The sequence below is a fragment of the Balaenoptera musculus genome, chromosome 7 (genome assembly GCF_009873245.2).
Source record: "Balaenoptera musculus isolate JJ_BM4_2016_0621 chromosome 7, mBalMus1.pri.v3, whole genome shotgun sequence".
Lineage (NCBI taxonomy): Eukaryota > Metazoa > Chordata > Mammalia > Artiodactyla > Balaenopteridae > Balaenoptera > Balaenoptera musculus.
In genome coordinates, this window is record NC_045791.1 from 77,655,305 (window position 1) to 77,672,262 (window position 16,958).

Sequence of the window (16,958 nt, forward strand, 5' to 3'; positions counted from 1 at the left end):
CATGTCGCTCCCTCCGGGAACCGGAGTCGGATTTCGCGCACACCCCTCCTTCCCTTACGCACGCTGCGCGCGGACGTCGGCCTCTGACGCCGTCGTTGCCCTCGGGGTCGGCTCTCGCCCGGGTCGCTCCCGCAGACGGTTGGGCGCCCGGCCGAACGTCCTCGCTCAGGCCCTCCCACACCCTAGGAACCGCTCTGGCGGCGGCGACCCATGTGGGGGTTCGGGCTCCTGCGGTCGCCGCAGCTGCTTCTCCTGCTGCCGCAGCTCGGAATCGGAGTCGCAGCGTTCAGCTCTCAGGCCAGAACCATGAACCTGGGCAGCAGCAGCAGCCGCAGCGGCGCGCTCTGCTCCCCGTCAGCCGAGCGGCGCAGGCAGCAGTGCGTGCAGCTGTCCGCGGTGCCGGGAGCCGACCCGCAGCGAGGCAACGAGTTGGTCCTGCTGGCGGCGGCGGTGGCGGCCGCCGGGGAGGGACCGGAACGGCGGGACCTCCATGGGGACCTGGCGAAGGAGGAGCCGCAACCACCGCCCCAGCATCACGTACTCTATTTCCCCGGGGATGTGCAGGTAACCTGCGGCCTGCCTGGGCACATGCTCCTTCTTCTTGTACATATGCGAATTCTCGAGATTCCTCCCTCGTAGCTGGGGCCCGGTTCCTTGCCTCGCCTGGACACACTCACACATGGCGCTAAACGGGGTGGCTCCACGAAATCCAGAACCGCCCCTTCCACGCCCTGACCCCCTCCTCATAGAGCCCTAGACAAGAGGTGTCCTTGGGAGGGCTACGACCTCGAAAGAGCCAGCCGTCAGTCCAGGTTTCGAGGGGGTGGAATTTTAAGACCTAGAAACGAGACAATGTGTATTTATTCTATAACTTGGTTTCTCAGAGGATCGGTGGGGGAGGGGGGCAGGAGGCGGAGAGAGGGCTTTTAAATTAGCGTGCTGGCAGTTATTAAAAAGTAAACAGACAAAATACTAGTACTAGGGTGTGACACTCTCAGTAACCCTAAGAAAGGGAGAATGGGTGGATGAAAAGGGACAGTAATTGCTGAGCATGTCAATATTTTGATGCTCACCAAAATTCTGTACTTTTGTTTTTGTGTGTGATTTTATCTTTATTATTAATTTTGCGGCTGCAGGCAAATATACATGGCTATGTTGTCCTGGAAAGCTGGGCCTTAATCTAGATCTTAATCTAGAACTGCTTTGTCTAATAGGGTAGCCATTAGTTATATGGGGCTATTTAATTAAAACTAAATAGAATTAAAAATCCAGTTTCTCCGTCGCACTAGCTGCATTTCAAGTGCCCAGTGGCCCCTAAGGTTTGTGTGTGCTGTACTGGACAGTGCAGATACTGAGCATTTCCACGGAACATTCCCATAATCATAGAGTTCTCTTGGGTAGTGCTGGTATAGACAGGTAAAGCTAAAATATGGCTGGATGTGTTTCTTAAACCGTGAAATAATTAGTTTATTAAACAATTGTTGTTTTTGAAATTAGTGCTTTAAAAAAATATGCTTACGAACGTTGTGCCCTGAGTCAGATGATGATGAAGGTATATGTAGTTTTTTCTCTTGCTCTCCAAATAATTGACTGGTCTAGTTGACTGCTAATCAAAACTAGTATTTCGATTTAAGAGGAGGAATTTAATGTACTCAGTTGATGCCCTTTTGCTCAGTTTGGGAAATCAGCGTGGCATTGCTGACAGTGACTTCCAGGGTTTTGTGGACCAGCTACTGTGTGCATCTATAATAATGATGATGATGATAATAATGATAACTAACCTTCATTGAACACCTACTAAATATTTTTAAAGTGTGCAAGTCAGAATATAGCACAGATCTTCAGGTGAAGTCTATAAAATGCTAAATGTAGTTAGACTAATACCTCGTTTCATTTTGACATCATCCATTTCTTTATGAAGCCTGAGATTCCATTAGCTTTTTGGACAGTGATATACTGTTGATTTATGCAGAGTATGAAGTCCTCTAAAAACCCAGGGCTTTTAGAGAAGAAATAGAGAATAATAATGCATCAAAGGCTCTGAGGCCAGATCGCCTAGTTTTAAACACTGATTCTGCACTTTTTAGCTATGAAACATCTGGCCAATTGTTAAACCTCTCTGTGTTGCAGCCAGCTCAACTACAAAATGGGAATAATGATGAATAGGATATCAATGAGGATTAAATATGTGAATACCCAATGAGTTACCCTCCCTTCTTATCTTTCTGATGACCTTTTTAATTATTGGGGAGTTCTGTAGCGCTCAGTTCTTGGACTTTTCCTCTGACTACCTTTACTACCTTTGTGATCTCTTTCAGTCTTGTGGCTTTACATGCTACCTATACTCTGACGACCTTCAACATTTGTGTTCTAGCCTAGACATATTCCTGGAACTTTAGACTTGCCAGTTACGTGCACGTATTTCCTTTCGGACATTTAATAGATATCTCAAACCTAAAGTCTCTGGATCTTTCTCCCTAAACTTGCTCGTCCTGTAGTCATCATCTTGTCTCTCAGTTAATGGAAACACTTCCTATTTAGTTGCTCAAGTTAGAAATCTTGAAATTATCCTTTTGTCCTCTCTTAATACATCAGCAAATAAAGTGGCTTTACCTTCTAAATGTATCTAGAAGTGATCAGAAAAATCATTTAAAAACCTAAGTCAAATCATACCACACCTCTGCTCAAAACACCAGCAGCTTCCCGTGCCACTCAGAGTAGAAGCCAGAGTCCTCTTGATGGCATGCAAGGCCCTTCACTCTATTTACCTTTCCCACCCGGTAGCTTTTCTTTTTTTCTCTTTTTTGGCCACACCGCTTGGCACGCAGGATCTTTGTTCCCTGACCAGGGATTGAGCCTGTGCCCCCTGCAGTGGAAGCTCGGAGTCCTCACCATTGGACCACCAGGGAATTCCCACCCTGCTGCTTTTTTTTTTTTTTTTTTTATTAATTTAACATCTTTATTGGAGTGTAATTGCTTTACAATGGTGTGTTAGTTTCTGCTCCCTTTTTTATTTATTTATTTATTTATTTATTTTTGGCTGTGTTGGGTCTTCGGTTCGTGCAAGGGCTTTCTCTAGTTGCGGCAAGCGGGGGCCACTCTTCATCGCGGTGCGCGGGCCTTTCACTATCACGGCCCCTCCCGTTGCGGGGCACAGGCTCCAGACGCGCAGGCTCAGTAGTTGTGGCTCACGGGCCCAGCTGCTCCGTGGCATGTGGGATCTTCCCAGACCAGGGCTCGAACCCGTGTCCCCTGCATTAGCAGGCAGACTCTCAACCACTGCGCCACCAGGGAAGCCCCCTGCTGCTTTTTTGACTGTTTCCTTTATCTGTTTTACTCTCCACAGAAGGCTCCAGCCCCACCAGCCTTCTTCATATTGCTCATGGTAGACACACTTGACCTCAAGCTTTGCACGTACTGCCTGGAACAATCTTCCTGCAGATGTCTATAAAGATTCATTAGTTCACCTATTTCAAGTCTTTGCTCAAAAGTTGCCTTCACAGTGAGGCCTTTGATGACCATGCTATTTAATAATCATACATGTGCACAGGATCCCTGTCAACTTTTCTCCTAATAAATAATTAGGATAATTTATTTTTATCCATTTCATTTACTATATTAGTTATTCATTTTGGGTTTTGTCTGTCTTCCACTAGTATGATGCACGCTTCACGTCTGTTTTCTTCACTGTTGTATCTGCGATGCTTAGTGAGCGGCATGAAGTAGGTGTTCAGTAGATAGCTTGTTGAATGAATAAACGTGTGTAAGTTCTTTTGAACAATGTATTAAGTGCTACTTGGCTATTATTATATGAAGGGCTTTTAGGCTCAGATTTCCTTCTCTTTGCACTTGATTCTTTTGAGCCTAATGTCTATTCTGATGAAATTTACCCTGTGAGATACAGCTCATCTTTTAGTGTATTGATCCTTTTAGAACCTTTATTTTCATTTATATCATATATAGATTAAATAAGCATTCTTTCTATATCTTTATTTTTAATTTGGATAAATATTGAACAGAATAGGGCCAAACAGAACTTTGTAGGATACCATTAGAAGTTTTGCCTCATGTTAACACAGATTCATTATTTGATGTTAATTGGATCTGGTTGACAGTGTAGTTTTAAATGCTAATTACCATTACTTTTTTGATGTTCTTCTTGCAGTCATCTTTTATTGTATGTCCTTTTTAATTCTATGCTTGCCCTTTTATCCTTTGAATTACAGGAAAGCTGAGGCCGTAGTAATTCACTTTTCTTTAGGTACCTCTTGATGTTTTTCTTATCAGTAATGATTTTGGAGGGGGATCAGAATTTTTTTAAGTAGGTACTGTCCAGTTTTCTTGAGTTTCTTGCTTTTTAAATCCTCAGGATACAGAATTGTAGGTCTTTCTATTTTTTTTTTTTTTTTTTTTTTTATGGCTGTGTTGGGTCTTCGTTTCTGTGCGAGGGCTTTCTCTAGTTGCGGCAAGTGGGGGCCACTGTTCATCGCGGTGCGCGGGCCTCTCACTGTCGCGGCCTCTCTTGCTGCGGAGCACAGGCTCCAAACGCGCAGGCTCAGTAGTTGTGGCTCACGGCCCAGTTGCTCCGCTGCATGTGGGATCTTCCCAGACCAGGGCTCGAACCCGTGTCCCCTGCATTGGCAGGCAGATTCTCAACCACTGCGCCACCAGGGAAGCCCGGTATTTCTATTTTTAAGTGTAAGTTTACAATTTGATGAATTTCAACAACTACAATTACGTAACCATCACAATAATCATGTAATACAACATCTTCATCACCCTAAAAAGTACCCCTGTGCCCTACTTTAGTCAATCTCTTTTCTCAGCCACAGGCAACCACTAATCTGCTTTCTTTTCAGTACAGTTTTGCCTTTTCTAGATTTTCATTAGTTAGGAATCACGTAGTATGTAGTCTTGTGTCTGGCTTCTTTCACTTAGCCTAATGCTTTTGAAATTCATTCTTTCTGTTGTCTCTATCATGAGTTTATTTCTTTTTAATGCCAAGTAGTTTTCTGTGTATGGACATACAATTTGCTTACCCATTCAGCAGTTCACGAACATTTGGGTCATTTCCAAGTTTAGCTTTTAAAAACTTTTGCTTTCCTAAACACTAGGATATATAGATGACCATGCCCTAAGTGTATGTCCTGGTGAGTAGGAAAAGACTCACTTCTCCTGTGTGACTCTCCTTTGCTATTCACACTATTACCACACTCAGAACATTTCTGACAACAGATGTGTGGGTATTTCCCCCCACACCAAGCAATTCTCTGCAACACCAGCTGGGGTCCTATAATTCAATTCAATTCTGATACTGTCTACCTGGAGTTAGTGTCAGATTCCACACGTTAAGGGCTCAGTCCCACAAGTCTTTTCCCCTCCGCACTTCAGACGCCAGTCGCCAAGTCCCAGTTTATCACCTGTACTGCTGACTGACCAGTTATAGATTGGGGTTTGCACGATCCCCCTCCTTGGGTTCAGTTAGTATGCTAGAATGGCTCACAGAACTTTGGAAAACAGTTTACATACTGTTTACCCATTTATTATGAAAGGATATGATAAAGGATACAGGTGAACATCCAGATGGAAGAGATGCATAGGGCAAGGTATGTGGGAAGAGGTGCAGAGCCTCCATGCTCTCTCTGAGTGCACCGCTTTCCTAGCACCTCCTTGTGTTCACCAACCTGGAAGCTATCCAAACTTGTACTTTGGGGATTTTTATGGAGGCTTCATTGCATAGGTATGATCAGTCATTAACTTTATTTCCAGTCCCTCTCTGGAGAATGGGGAGTGGGGTTGAAAGTTCCAAACTTCTCATCATGTCTTGGTCTTTCTGGTGACCAACCCCTATCACCCATGAAATTACAAGGGTTTTAAGGAGCTCTGTGCCAAGAACCATGGGCACGCGCGCACACACACACACAAACACAAACACACACACACTACTATTTCACATCTGACCATATACCCTGGGGCTTCGTGTGCTATGTCGAGCAGCCTTCTTAGGCTGTTCCTGTTACGGTCCTTTTAGCTTGCTTACGTGAGATGTCCACTTTATGCCCAGCGAAGATGCCCCCTTGACCCATTTTTTATGGAAGTACAGCTCGTACCCTATATAGCTCTCCTCACTCTGCTATAACAATAGCCCACCTAACTTAAGTCTTTATCATGGAGACACATGTCAGGTTTTTCTAAAAATCCTTTGTACCAGTACTTCAGTAGCAGTGTGGGATGGGCCTTTATGTTTTTGCAGGTCAGCAAGCATCTACTTGTGGAGTAACTACCCCTTAATCTCTCCAGGAGATTCTCTTGCCACCTGCCTCACTGGGGATGAGGAAGCATGCCTCCCACCCTTTAACCCCTACAGGGAGAGTAAGTGCATTGCATTCCCAACTGGGATGAAAACTCTCTCAAAAGAAAACCCTTTCTTCCCACTTCTTCCACCTCTTCTGTAGATTGGCCTTGGATAGTAGCCTGGGTTGCAGAACTGGTTTTGACTACCTGTTAGCAAGTCCTATGGGGATGTCTGGTGTCTCTTTCTAGAATATAGGAGTACTTATCCATTGTTCTTAGATCTGGACTTCTTAGACACAAGAGTAACAATCTTATTTTTACATTTTAGTACATACACACAGTTACTTAGTATAAGCATTTTCCTCCTCTGATCATGTAAACTCAGGTTAATCGAAGAAAATACCAAGTTTTTAGGTTTACCACCTCCTATGTGGTAGAGACTAAACAGAGTCATAAAATCTTGTTCATTTTAGCTCATTAAATAACTATATAATATAAATAACTGTATAGTTTGTAGGAGCTCAGTTTCCTTAGCCATAAAAACGATTTAGATATTTGTGCTTTCTTTTGTATTTGGCACTTATATCTAACTATTTAGGAATCCATAGAATAATTCAGTGTTGGCTCTGTTCTTCCCAACTAATATTTGGGTGTCTTTATGAAGACCTGACTAATGTTCCTACTTCAGACATAATAGGAATTCTACTGCATAATCCTGGAATTTCTACTAATACTACAAAACTGAGCTCATATATTTGTGGAGCCTTCCCTGATGTCCCAAAACATAGCTTGAGTCTCCCTTTCTCTACGTCCCCTCACAGTTCTTCACATATCCCTGCTTTACAGCAGTAATCATATTGCCTTGTAATTATTTATCTCTGTCTCTCCCACTGGACTGTGTTCTTGAGGGACTGTGAACTGTGCTTAGTGACCCCCAAATGCCCACTGATGAATATATGAAGAAATGGAAGTCAAAGTTCAATAGGCAAGAATATTTCCACCTTTCAATTTGTGTTGGAAATGTGTTCCTTCCCTTTCTGCTGATGCCCATGTGTGTGCGCGCATGCCCACCTCTGCATATGGGGGTACTTCCTTTCATGTTCATCCCTCTATTCTTTACACTGGTGCCTGAACTGCAAATTCTTTCATTTTTTGGACGAAAGGGTTCTGTGCAGAAAAAGAGTGTAGATTTCTTATAGGTAGGGACAAGGGAAAGGGCCCAAATTTGCTGTCTCACTGAAATAAAAAAAGAGATATTTATCAAAAAAAAAAAAAAAAGGATTTAGATGAGCCCTTTCAGATCTAAGCTCCTATGATAATTTTATATCTCATAAATCTGGATGTGCAGAAGGCAGTAGCAGAATCCATAAAAAATTAAATGATGGCCTTCTGGGAATAGATTTTTTTTTAACATATATGACGAACATAATGAGGTAAAAACTGTTAAGAAGGACTTGAGCATCCTGTTGGGAAAGTTATCAAAGGATATGAATAGAGAATTAACAAATGAAAATTGCCAATAAACATAGAAAAATGTTCAACCTGATTAGGAATAAAAATATGCAAATTAAAAGTAAAATAGTTTATCTTAGTAGCAAAGATTTTTAAAAAATTAATGCTAATAACCAGTGTGGGTAAGGATATGAGAAAATAAGCACTCTTATATACTTCCAGTGGAAGTATCAATTGGTATTAATCTTTTTGATGGAAAGTCTAAAAATTATACAAATATATACTTATTGATAAGAAATCATGCCTGTAACATTTTAAAGTGAAAACTGTGTATCATCTTGCTGAGGGAAGAAATAAAGAACGCTCTCTTACATACATACTTGTTTATGTGTATGTATACTAAAGAACACTGGAATACTAGACACCAAAATTTTAATAGTGATTATTTCTAATGGTGGTTTTATGGATTGGTGGTTTTCATATCTTCCTTATACCTTTGCATGTAGACTAAATTTTTGTAGTATTACTTTTATTAGTCTTAATTTTTTTAATAGAAAAATGTGTATATTGCTAAAAATTCATTTTATTTAAGGTTGTACATTGAAAAATAAGTCTCCTTTTCATCCCTTTGGATGAATGGAGGCAGTCTCCGATTTCCCTTCCCTAAGGCTAACCATTGTTACTGATTTATATGTCCTTCCAGAGACATTCTATGCTGATGCAAACTTTTTTTTTTTTAAACACAAATGATAGCTCAGCATTCAGGGGGGTTTTTAGCCCTTATTTTACAACCCATATGAGTACTCATAGAACTGCCTCATTCTTCTGAAGCAGGAATAAATGTCCTTATACAGATTTATTTATGCATGTGTGCAAGTATATCCCTGAGATAAATTCCTAGAAGTAGAATTACTAAGTCAAAAGAGAGGTGCATTTAAAAATGTTTGGTATATGATTGTTAGAAATAAGGAAAAATTACAATTCTATTTCTCTTCTCTCACACCATATACCCAGTCCATTAGCAAATGCTGTTGACTCTACCTTCAAAATATATACAGAATCTGACCAGTTCTTACCACCTTTGCTTCTACTACCACTGTGGTTCAAGCCACCTTCTCTCATTGGGGTTACACTTAAGTAGCCTCCTACTGGTCTCCCTGCTTCAAACTGTTGCCCCTTTGCACACAGGAGTCAGAGTAATCCTTCCAAACAGATTATATCAGCCGTCTACTCCACACCCTATCAGAGCAAAGTCCAAAGTCCTCAGGGTATCTTACAAGGCATGATCAGCACCTCCCCTCTTCACCAGCAATCTCTGTGACCCTCTTGGTGGTCACTTTTGCTCCTTCTTCACTTCACTGGGGGTACACTGGTCTCACTGGTGTATCTTGGTTATACCAACGATGACTCCACTTCAGGTCCTTTTGCAGTTCCTTATGACTGAAATAATCGTGACTCAGTCCCTCAGCTCCTTCTCAACTATTGCCTTATTGGAGACTACCCCGTGTTTAAATAATAATCTTCCACCCACTCCAAAACTTTGCGCTCCTTTTCCCTTGCTTTGTTATCCATCGCACTTATCACCGTATAATGTCTTGTGCTGTCTAGCCGCTAGCTACTTGTAGCTATTGACCGCTTGAAATTTAGTGTAATCAAAGAACTAAATTTTAAATTGTATTTAACTTTAAATTTAAATTTAAAAACTGATAGTTCAGTTCCTGGAAAACTTTTAAGTGTATTTGAGCAACTTGGGTATGTGAATCTACTTTTGCAACTGTAAATCTTATGAAATCTAAATTCAGATCAAGTATTTCCGATGAAAATTTAGCACCCAAATTGAGATGTGTTGTAAGTGTAAAATATACACTAGATTTCAAAAACTTAGGAAGAAAAAGAAATGTAATAATCTCAGTATTTTTTATGTTACATGTTGAAATGATAATATATTGGATGTATTGGGCTTAATAAAATGTATTATTAAAAATAATTTTGGGACTTCCCTGGCGGTCCAGTGGCTAAGACTCCATGCTTCCACTACAGGGGGCATGGGTTCAATCCCTGGTCGGAGAGCTAAGATCGCGCATGCCGCAGGGCACGGCCAAAAAAAAGAAAAAAAAAAAATTTCACCTGTTAACTTTCTACTTTTTTTTTAATGTAGCTGCTGGAAAATTGTACATGTGGCTTATGTTATATTTCTGTTGGAGGGTGCTGCTCTATTAACTCATGGAGTTTATTATGTATCTCTGTACTAGAATGTGCACTCTGTGTGGGCAGGGGTTTCATCTGTTCTGATCCATGACTGTTCAGTAGGTATCCAATAAATTTTATAGAATAAATGAAATAAATTTGAATGAATTTCCCTTTTTTAAGGATATTATGAATAAAAATTGAAAGGAAAACAAAACTTACATGCACGTCCCAGAACATAAACAAAAAGTTATTAATATATATAGAATACTTATAAATAAACCAAATAAAAAAAGGCAAAAGATATGAACAGGCACAAGTAGAAATCCAGATGGCTAATAAATATATGAACAAAATTTCAACTTCATTTAAATTTTTAATAAATTCAAATTAGAATAAGTTATCCTGTGCCAATGAAATTTAACAAAGATAAAAGAAAAATTATACATACTTCTCTGGAAGACAGTATTGTAGTCTATATAGTCAACCTTAAATTATGAATATTCTTTGACCTAGTTTTTCCACATCTGGGAATTTATTTTTAAGGATGTAATCACAGATGTACATGAAGATTTTTCTATAATGTTCATTGCAGCTTTGTAATACTAAAATTGAAATTAAACATAGCATTCAGGTTGCTAGAGTAATCCAAAGAGGGAGGAGTTCAGGATAGCAGCTTTAATAGGAAAATATTTTAAAATTCTGTGTTGGTCAAAAAATCTAAGAAACCAAATTTTTATTTTCAGTTAATGTGTTAGGAATAATAGATCATATGTATACTAAATAAAATCCATTAAAAAATCTATAATCGTTCTAAAGTGTTTTATTTTTAAAATTTCTACTGTGCTATTTAGCTTTATCTTATAACCCTGTGTTTGATGGATTTGAGGCTTAAACTGAAGAAGTGATTTGTTTAAAATCTTACAACCAGAAGGTAATAGATTTATAGTTTTCATTTCTAGTACATTAACCACAGGTCATTATAACATCCCTACTTCCTCCCCAATAAAAATGGGAAACTAATTTTGTGGAAATAATTTTACATAACTGTGTATTTAATATTTGTTTTATCTTTCTTACCTTTCAGAATTACCATGAAATTATGACTCGTCATCCTGAGAATTATCAGTGGGAAAACTGGAGTCTAGAAAATGTTGCCACCATTTTAGCCCACCGGTTCCCCAATAGTTATATTTGGGTGATAAAGTGTTCCCGAATGCATTTGCACAAATTCAGCTGCTATGACAATTTTGTGAAAAGCAATATGTTTGGTGCTCCAGAACACAATACTGACTTTGGAGCTTTTAAGCACCTTTATACGTTATTAGTTAATGCTTTTAACTTAAGTCAGAAGAGTTTGCTACCAAAGAAGAATGTGAAAGATTTGAATAAGGACGCCAAAGCATCTAATTGTAGATCCAGTTCTTCTCATACTACTAATGGTTGCCGGGGAGAAAAAGAGAGGACCTGTGAAAAATTTGATGAGTCTGCCATGAGTTTTTATCCACCATCACTAAATGGTGCTTCTTTTACTTTGATTGGATTCAGTAAAGGTTGTGTTGTTTTGAATCAGTTGCTTTTTGAATTGAAAGAAGCCAAGAAAGACAGGAACATTGATGCTTTTATCAAAAGCATAAAAACAATGTACTGGCTGGATGGAGGTCATTCTGGGGGAAGCAATACTTGGATTACTTATCCAGAAGTCTTGAAAGAGTTTGCACAAACAGGGATTATTGTTCACACCCATGTAACACCTTACCAAGTACATGATCCAATGAGATCTTGGATTGGAAAGGAGCACAAGAAATTTGTTCAGATACTTGGAGATTTTGGTATGCAGGTGACTAGCCAAATTCATTTTGCAAACGAAGCTCCTTCCATAGAGAATCACTTCAGGGTTCATGAAGTATTTTGAGACTGCAGTATTATTAATGCAGAAGAGCAGAAGCACTTTGTGCTATAAATTCAGACAATGAGATGTAATTCATAGATGCATTGTCAGGTTTTTTTTTGGTGGGGGGTGGGGGGAAGGAAGCACACATTCCTAAACTATGAGTGTAATGTGCAGTAGTGTTCCTTGCTTGTGAATGTGGATAGTTTTTAATTGGGACTGGGTTAGAATTAGTTTATTTGAAATCCAAAAGGTGGTTTGTGATAATCCTACAGGGAGATACAAGACCCTTAAGAATGAAAGTTATAATATAGTCCTTATAAAAGGCAATTAAGGTTGTTATTGTTGGAAATAGTTTATTTTCTGAGTAATGTTTAAAACCAATTTTGGTGATACTTTAAGGGTAATTAGGTATTTTGGCACTGAAAACTTTTGAGTGGAAACACTGTTTCTCTTCAAACAAAGCGAAGGCACACTGATGTTCTCCATCAATTTGCAATAACTATACCCTGCCTCTTATGTTTATAAACTTATGGTGTCATTCTTCAGTGTGCCATCAAGTGTTTTTTCTTAAGAGTCAAAATGTATTTGTTTCCACATATCTAAGAATGTGCGGTAGTATAAAGTTAGTTTTTAAAAATACTACACTTAAGCACTGTGGCTTAATTTTTAATTGACAACTTTTGGATAAGACATTTTGGAGTTTCTTGCATTTTGGCAAAAAACCAGTTCTTTTGGAAAATTGTTTCAAATTGAACATAATTATGTATACTGGGTAAAAATATAGTACAGATTTAAAATTGTTTCATCCTATCATCTTTTGAAAGAGGGCAACTTAGGTAAAATATAATACTCTATTTGGTAGTGCCCTATTGAAAAGGAGACAGATTCTATAGAACTAATTCATTATTTCTCCTGAAGCATGATTTTGTCTGCCCAAAGAAAGCATCTCTCCTTGGCCAAAATGTACAATTATATTGCTATATGAAAAGTTGAAAGAGAAAGTTTGAAGACACAAATGATTTAATTTTGGCTCAAAGACTGAATTTGCTTAACACTGCTACATAATTTGGGTGAGGTTTCCTTCTGCCCATTTTTCTTGACCTAGATAAATACATTTTGAGAAACCAAGATCTAATGAATGTCAACTAACTGAAAGATTACAATAAAAGGTTAGTGGTCTTTTTAAAAATTGTTTATTAATAATTAGCTTTTGCAGGTCATGAAATAATTAAGCAGGGAAGTAACATGCTGCTTTCAGACTGAAAAAGAAAAAAAGACTGAAGCTTAATATCAATAACCCAGAGGGTCTAAATATATAAAACAATAGTTAAAATGTTAATTTCTTGGTTTCGTCCCAGAATTATATTTTAATGACTCTATAAATATATTCCAAATATTCAGACTTATAAGAAAGGATTTTTACTTACCAGATGCTTAAATTCTATGAACTTCAGAATAGTATCTTTCAATGGTTTTTTCTTAAGGATGAAGTACAGTAGTTTTATATTGCTTTGGTTTAAATACCTGCTGCTTCTTTTGAGACCCAAAATTCCCAACAAGGAAACAAGTCAGCCTGATTCTAACATTTGATTTATTACCTGGTCTTAAAGCACCATTATTGATTGGATGGCTTCTTTCAATACGTTTAATAATCCTTGGTTAAATTTATGTGTATCTAATGTAACATAGCTAAGTTACTGAGTACTTTAATGAGGGGGGAAGGAAAGGCATTTATTTCTACAGGATTAACTAAAATGGAAAATGTATGACTTTTAGCAGAAAGATTCATTTAAAAATCTGAGATATTTAAAATATGGTCCTTGTAGCTATCCAGTCATGTAAATGCTTAATTGTAATTGTTATATGTTGAATGGATATTAAGAATAACTCTCTGGGACACCTGGAATTGCCATTGCATCAAAATGAGACAGTGTTGAAAACTAAAAATATTTTCTTTAATGAAAATATATTCACGTTGATCCATATTCAAATATTTGTTTAATACTTAAAATGTGTTCTTCACATTTGTTTAAAACTATTATAAATGTTAGTGTATCCTTTGGATTGTGGCTTTGTGTTTGTGTCATGAAAGAGTCAACTGAGAAATGTAGTCAAACAAATAATGTGAAAGTTGTTACCGCCACAGCATGAATGTACAGTTGTATTAAATTTAATCCACAGAAGTCTGTTTGGATGTGCTGTTTGTTACTAGATTTGTTAAAACTTTAGATCGTTATTCAGAAGGAAGCGATTTCTCTCCACGTTGCCAGTTTGGGTTTGTGTGTGTTTTCATTAACCTCCATGTTTTTTCATACAGGCAACTTTGAACCTTTCCTATAAAAATACATCTCTTCTTTCCTTTAAATTGCTCCACAGAAAATAGCATCACTTCCTTCTGTTGGATTTCCTAGACAACAAAATCTGTCAAAAATAAGTTCTTCCTTTTCTATGCTAATCATCTGTATTCCTTTAGCTGTCATCAAGAGACTTGGTTAGAATATGGTGTGATCTGTTCTTCATTTCATTCAAGCAATATCTAAGCCCCACCAAGGGCAAAGAAGGTCTAGGCACTGAGGATACAGTACAGACAAAACAGTTCCAGCATGTGAGGATGGAAATGTGTAATAGACTAAGGCTTAAGAGGAAAAATATGAAACAAAAGGTATTATTCTTAAAAGAGCTATTCTGTTACACTTCATTTAAAGGCTTTTAAGAGAAACATGCTTTAGAGGATAAGATATTCATGTTGATAGACATCTGTGAATTCAGGTTGCTCTTTACAAAGGCAGAGAGGCCAAGCAGCTCTTAGTGATAGAGACAGGCAGGGTCACTTAGGATGGTCATTTTAGTATCCTATTTAATGGAACTTGAAAAAATACAATATAACTTAGGTGTATTTAAGACACCCAAACGCCCATGGCCTGTATGCCTGAAAAAAGACTGTAAGGTAACACCAGAGATATGTGGGTGACTACCAATCTATGTTAGTTCCTCCTGACTATATCTGTTTTTTAGCACTGGGGGAAGGAGTCACAGCAGCACAGTTCCAACTCCATCCACACGTGCATTCCTGCTTCCTGCATTTTTTTGGGGGTGGTCAACTTCTTAGATTAAGCTTTGATGTCTGTTGGCAACATTAGATGGGTAAGAAAAGCCTCATTACTAAGGTTCTTTCCAAATGTTCACATAGCTGCTGTTCAAAAGGACAGAAAGAATATAAGCCATGTTGACCTTGTTTCCCTTGTTTTGATATTTCATCGAAGTGACAAGTTTGAAATTACTGAATAAAGAGAATTCAGATGTAATTATGTACCAAGACAAATACTGTTAATGTTTGTGAGACGAAAATAATTACAATCTTCACATGTATTTTTAAAATTTATTTTGAAAGAATAATATATACCAGGGCAAAAAAAAAAAAAAATCAGATAATAACTGCAAATTCCAGTCTGCCCATCTACTTGTCTAACCTCAGAGGCAGTCACTATCACTGGTTTCTCATGTATCCTTGCAGAGATAATTCTATGCATATACAAATAAATGTTTACTTACAGCATACCTTTGTTTTACACAAATGGCATCGTACTGTACTCATAGTTTCAAACCTTTTTCTCATTTAATTACCTTGGGAAAATACCTTGCCAGTACATACATATACCTGTCTCATTCTTTGACTGCATACTATTCCATTTTTATATTACACTCTGCTGTCTACCTGTTCATTAGTCTTACTTTGTATCTCTTGTCTGTGTAGCAAGCAGCACGGTGAGAAGTTTTGCTGGCAGAGGAAAAAATTCCTTTGTGCCCCTGAACTGTAACCAGAGAATAACTATATAACGTATCCCTAAGTATCTGAGGTGAGCTGCACCTCAGGGTAAGAATGGAGAGTTACTAATCTGGGCACCACAACTATAATTTCAAGTTTCTGTCACCCAGGTGTGTCAGCCTAGACAGTCATTTAAGCAATCTGGATTGACTGGATGATTTCTAAGATCCCTTTCAGCAACAAAATTCTGAGATTTGGAATTCCTGACAAGTTGCAGCTAACATGCTGTGTACTATTTTATATATGAAAAACATCTCATTTGGTCTCAGCCAGGTAGGCAAAAAAGATTAAAATATTTTGCACTTAAAATAAAAGACCCTAGGGGACTTCCCCGGCAGTCCAGTGGTTAAGACTGCGATTCCAATGCAGGGGGAGCACGGGTTCAGGCCCTGGTCAGGGAACTAGGATCCCACATGCCTTGCGGCGCGGCCAAAAAAAATAAATAAATAAACATAAAGACCCTAACATTAAAAATTATGACCAGGAATTTTAAACCCCCCCCAAAAATAAATAAAACCTCCCAAAGGATTCATCAGTATTGTAGATATTATAATTTAATGTTGCAATAGGAACTACCTCAACTCTCTCAGCAAAGGAATATTAAATGAAAGCTAGCACCAGCCGTCAACTATGCTCCTGCCCTTGAGCTATCTCCTTTATTTCTGTAGCAATCCTATAAAGTTCAAGTTTTATTTTAAAGACGAGGAAAATTAAGCTTCTTAAGAGACTAACTTGCCTAAAGTCGTCCAGTTTACTTTCCAAATAAACTGAATTAAAATGAATATTCGTTAGGCAAATTGTAATCTCAGCTTTACTTCCTAGTTTTCCACATGACTGTGGACATACATATTTTGCACTGATTCTCTTACTGGTTAAAAAAAAAAAAAGGGTTTATTAAAGAGCTGACTCTAAATACTATTCCAACTAAAAGGGGTTTTGCTCTTTTTTTTTCTTCCCAAAGAAAATCATTAAAGAAGTTCTTAACCTAAGAAATAATAAAAATCAAAATCTAATAATTAGATATAAAACAATTTTTTTGACCGACTTCCTTTTGTTGACCTGAGTAACTTCATTCTCTCTTCCCAAAGATGCCTGTGAAGTTGAGAACAATTTTTTATATACTTTTCCTTTCTTATTTGTTGTAATTTGCTTTTTATACCTGAAATTAATCCAACTCCAAACACGGTATGAGTGGATGAATTATTTTTAAAAGAAAGTTTTCTCCATAATTAAAATGCACTAAATCGATGTACTCAGATTGCTTTAGATGGGCACATTTGTATTCAGTAAATATATATGGTCTTT

General features: G+C 38.1%; 1 protein-coding gene across 1 annotated transcript; it reads left to right on the top strand.

The window, feature by feature from the left end:
• Positions 1–90: 90 nt before the first annotated feature.
• Positions 91–14,010, top strand: C7H2orf69 (chromosome 7 C2orf69 homolog). The gene is made up of 2 exons (XM_036858874.1): positions 91–564; positions 11,021–14,010. Exons 1-2 carry the CDS (start codon positions 211–213, stop codon positions 11,846–11,848), a joined length of 1,182 nt encoding a protein of 393 aa, XP_036714769.1. The 5' UTR covers positions 91–210; the 3' UTR covers positions 11,849–14,010.
• The last annotated feature ends 2,948 nt before the right edge of the window (positions 14,011–16,958 follow it).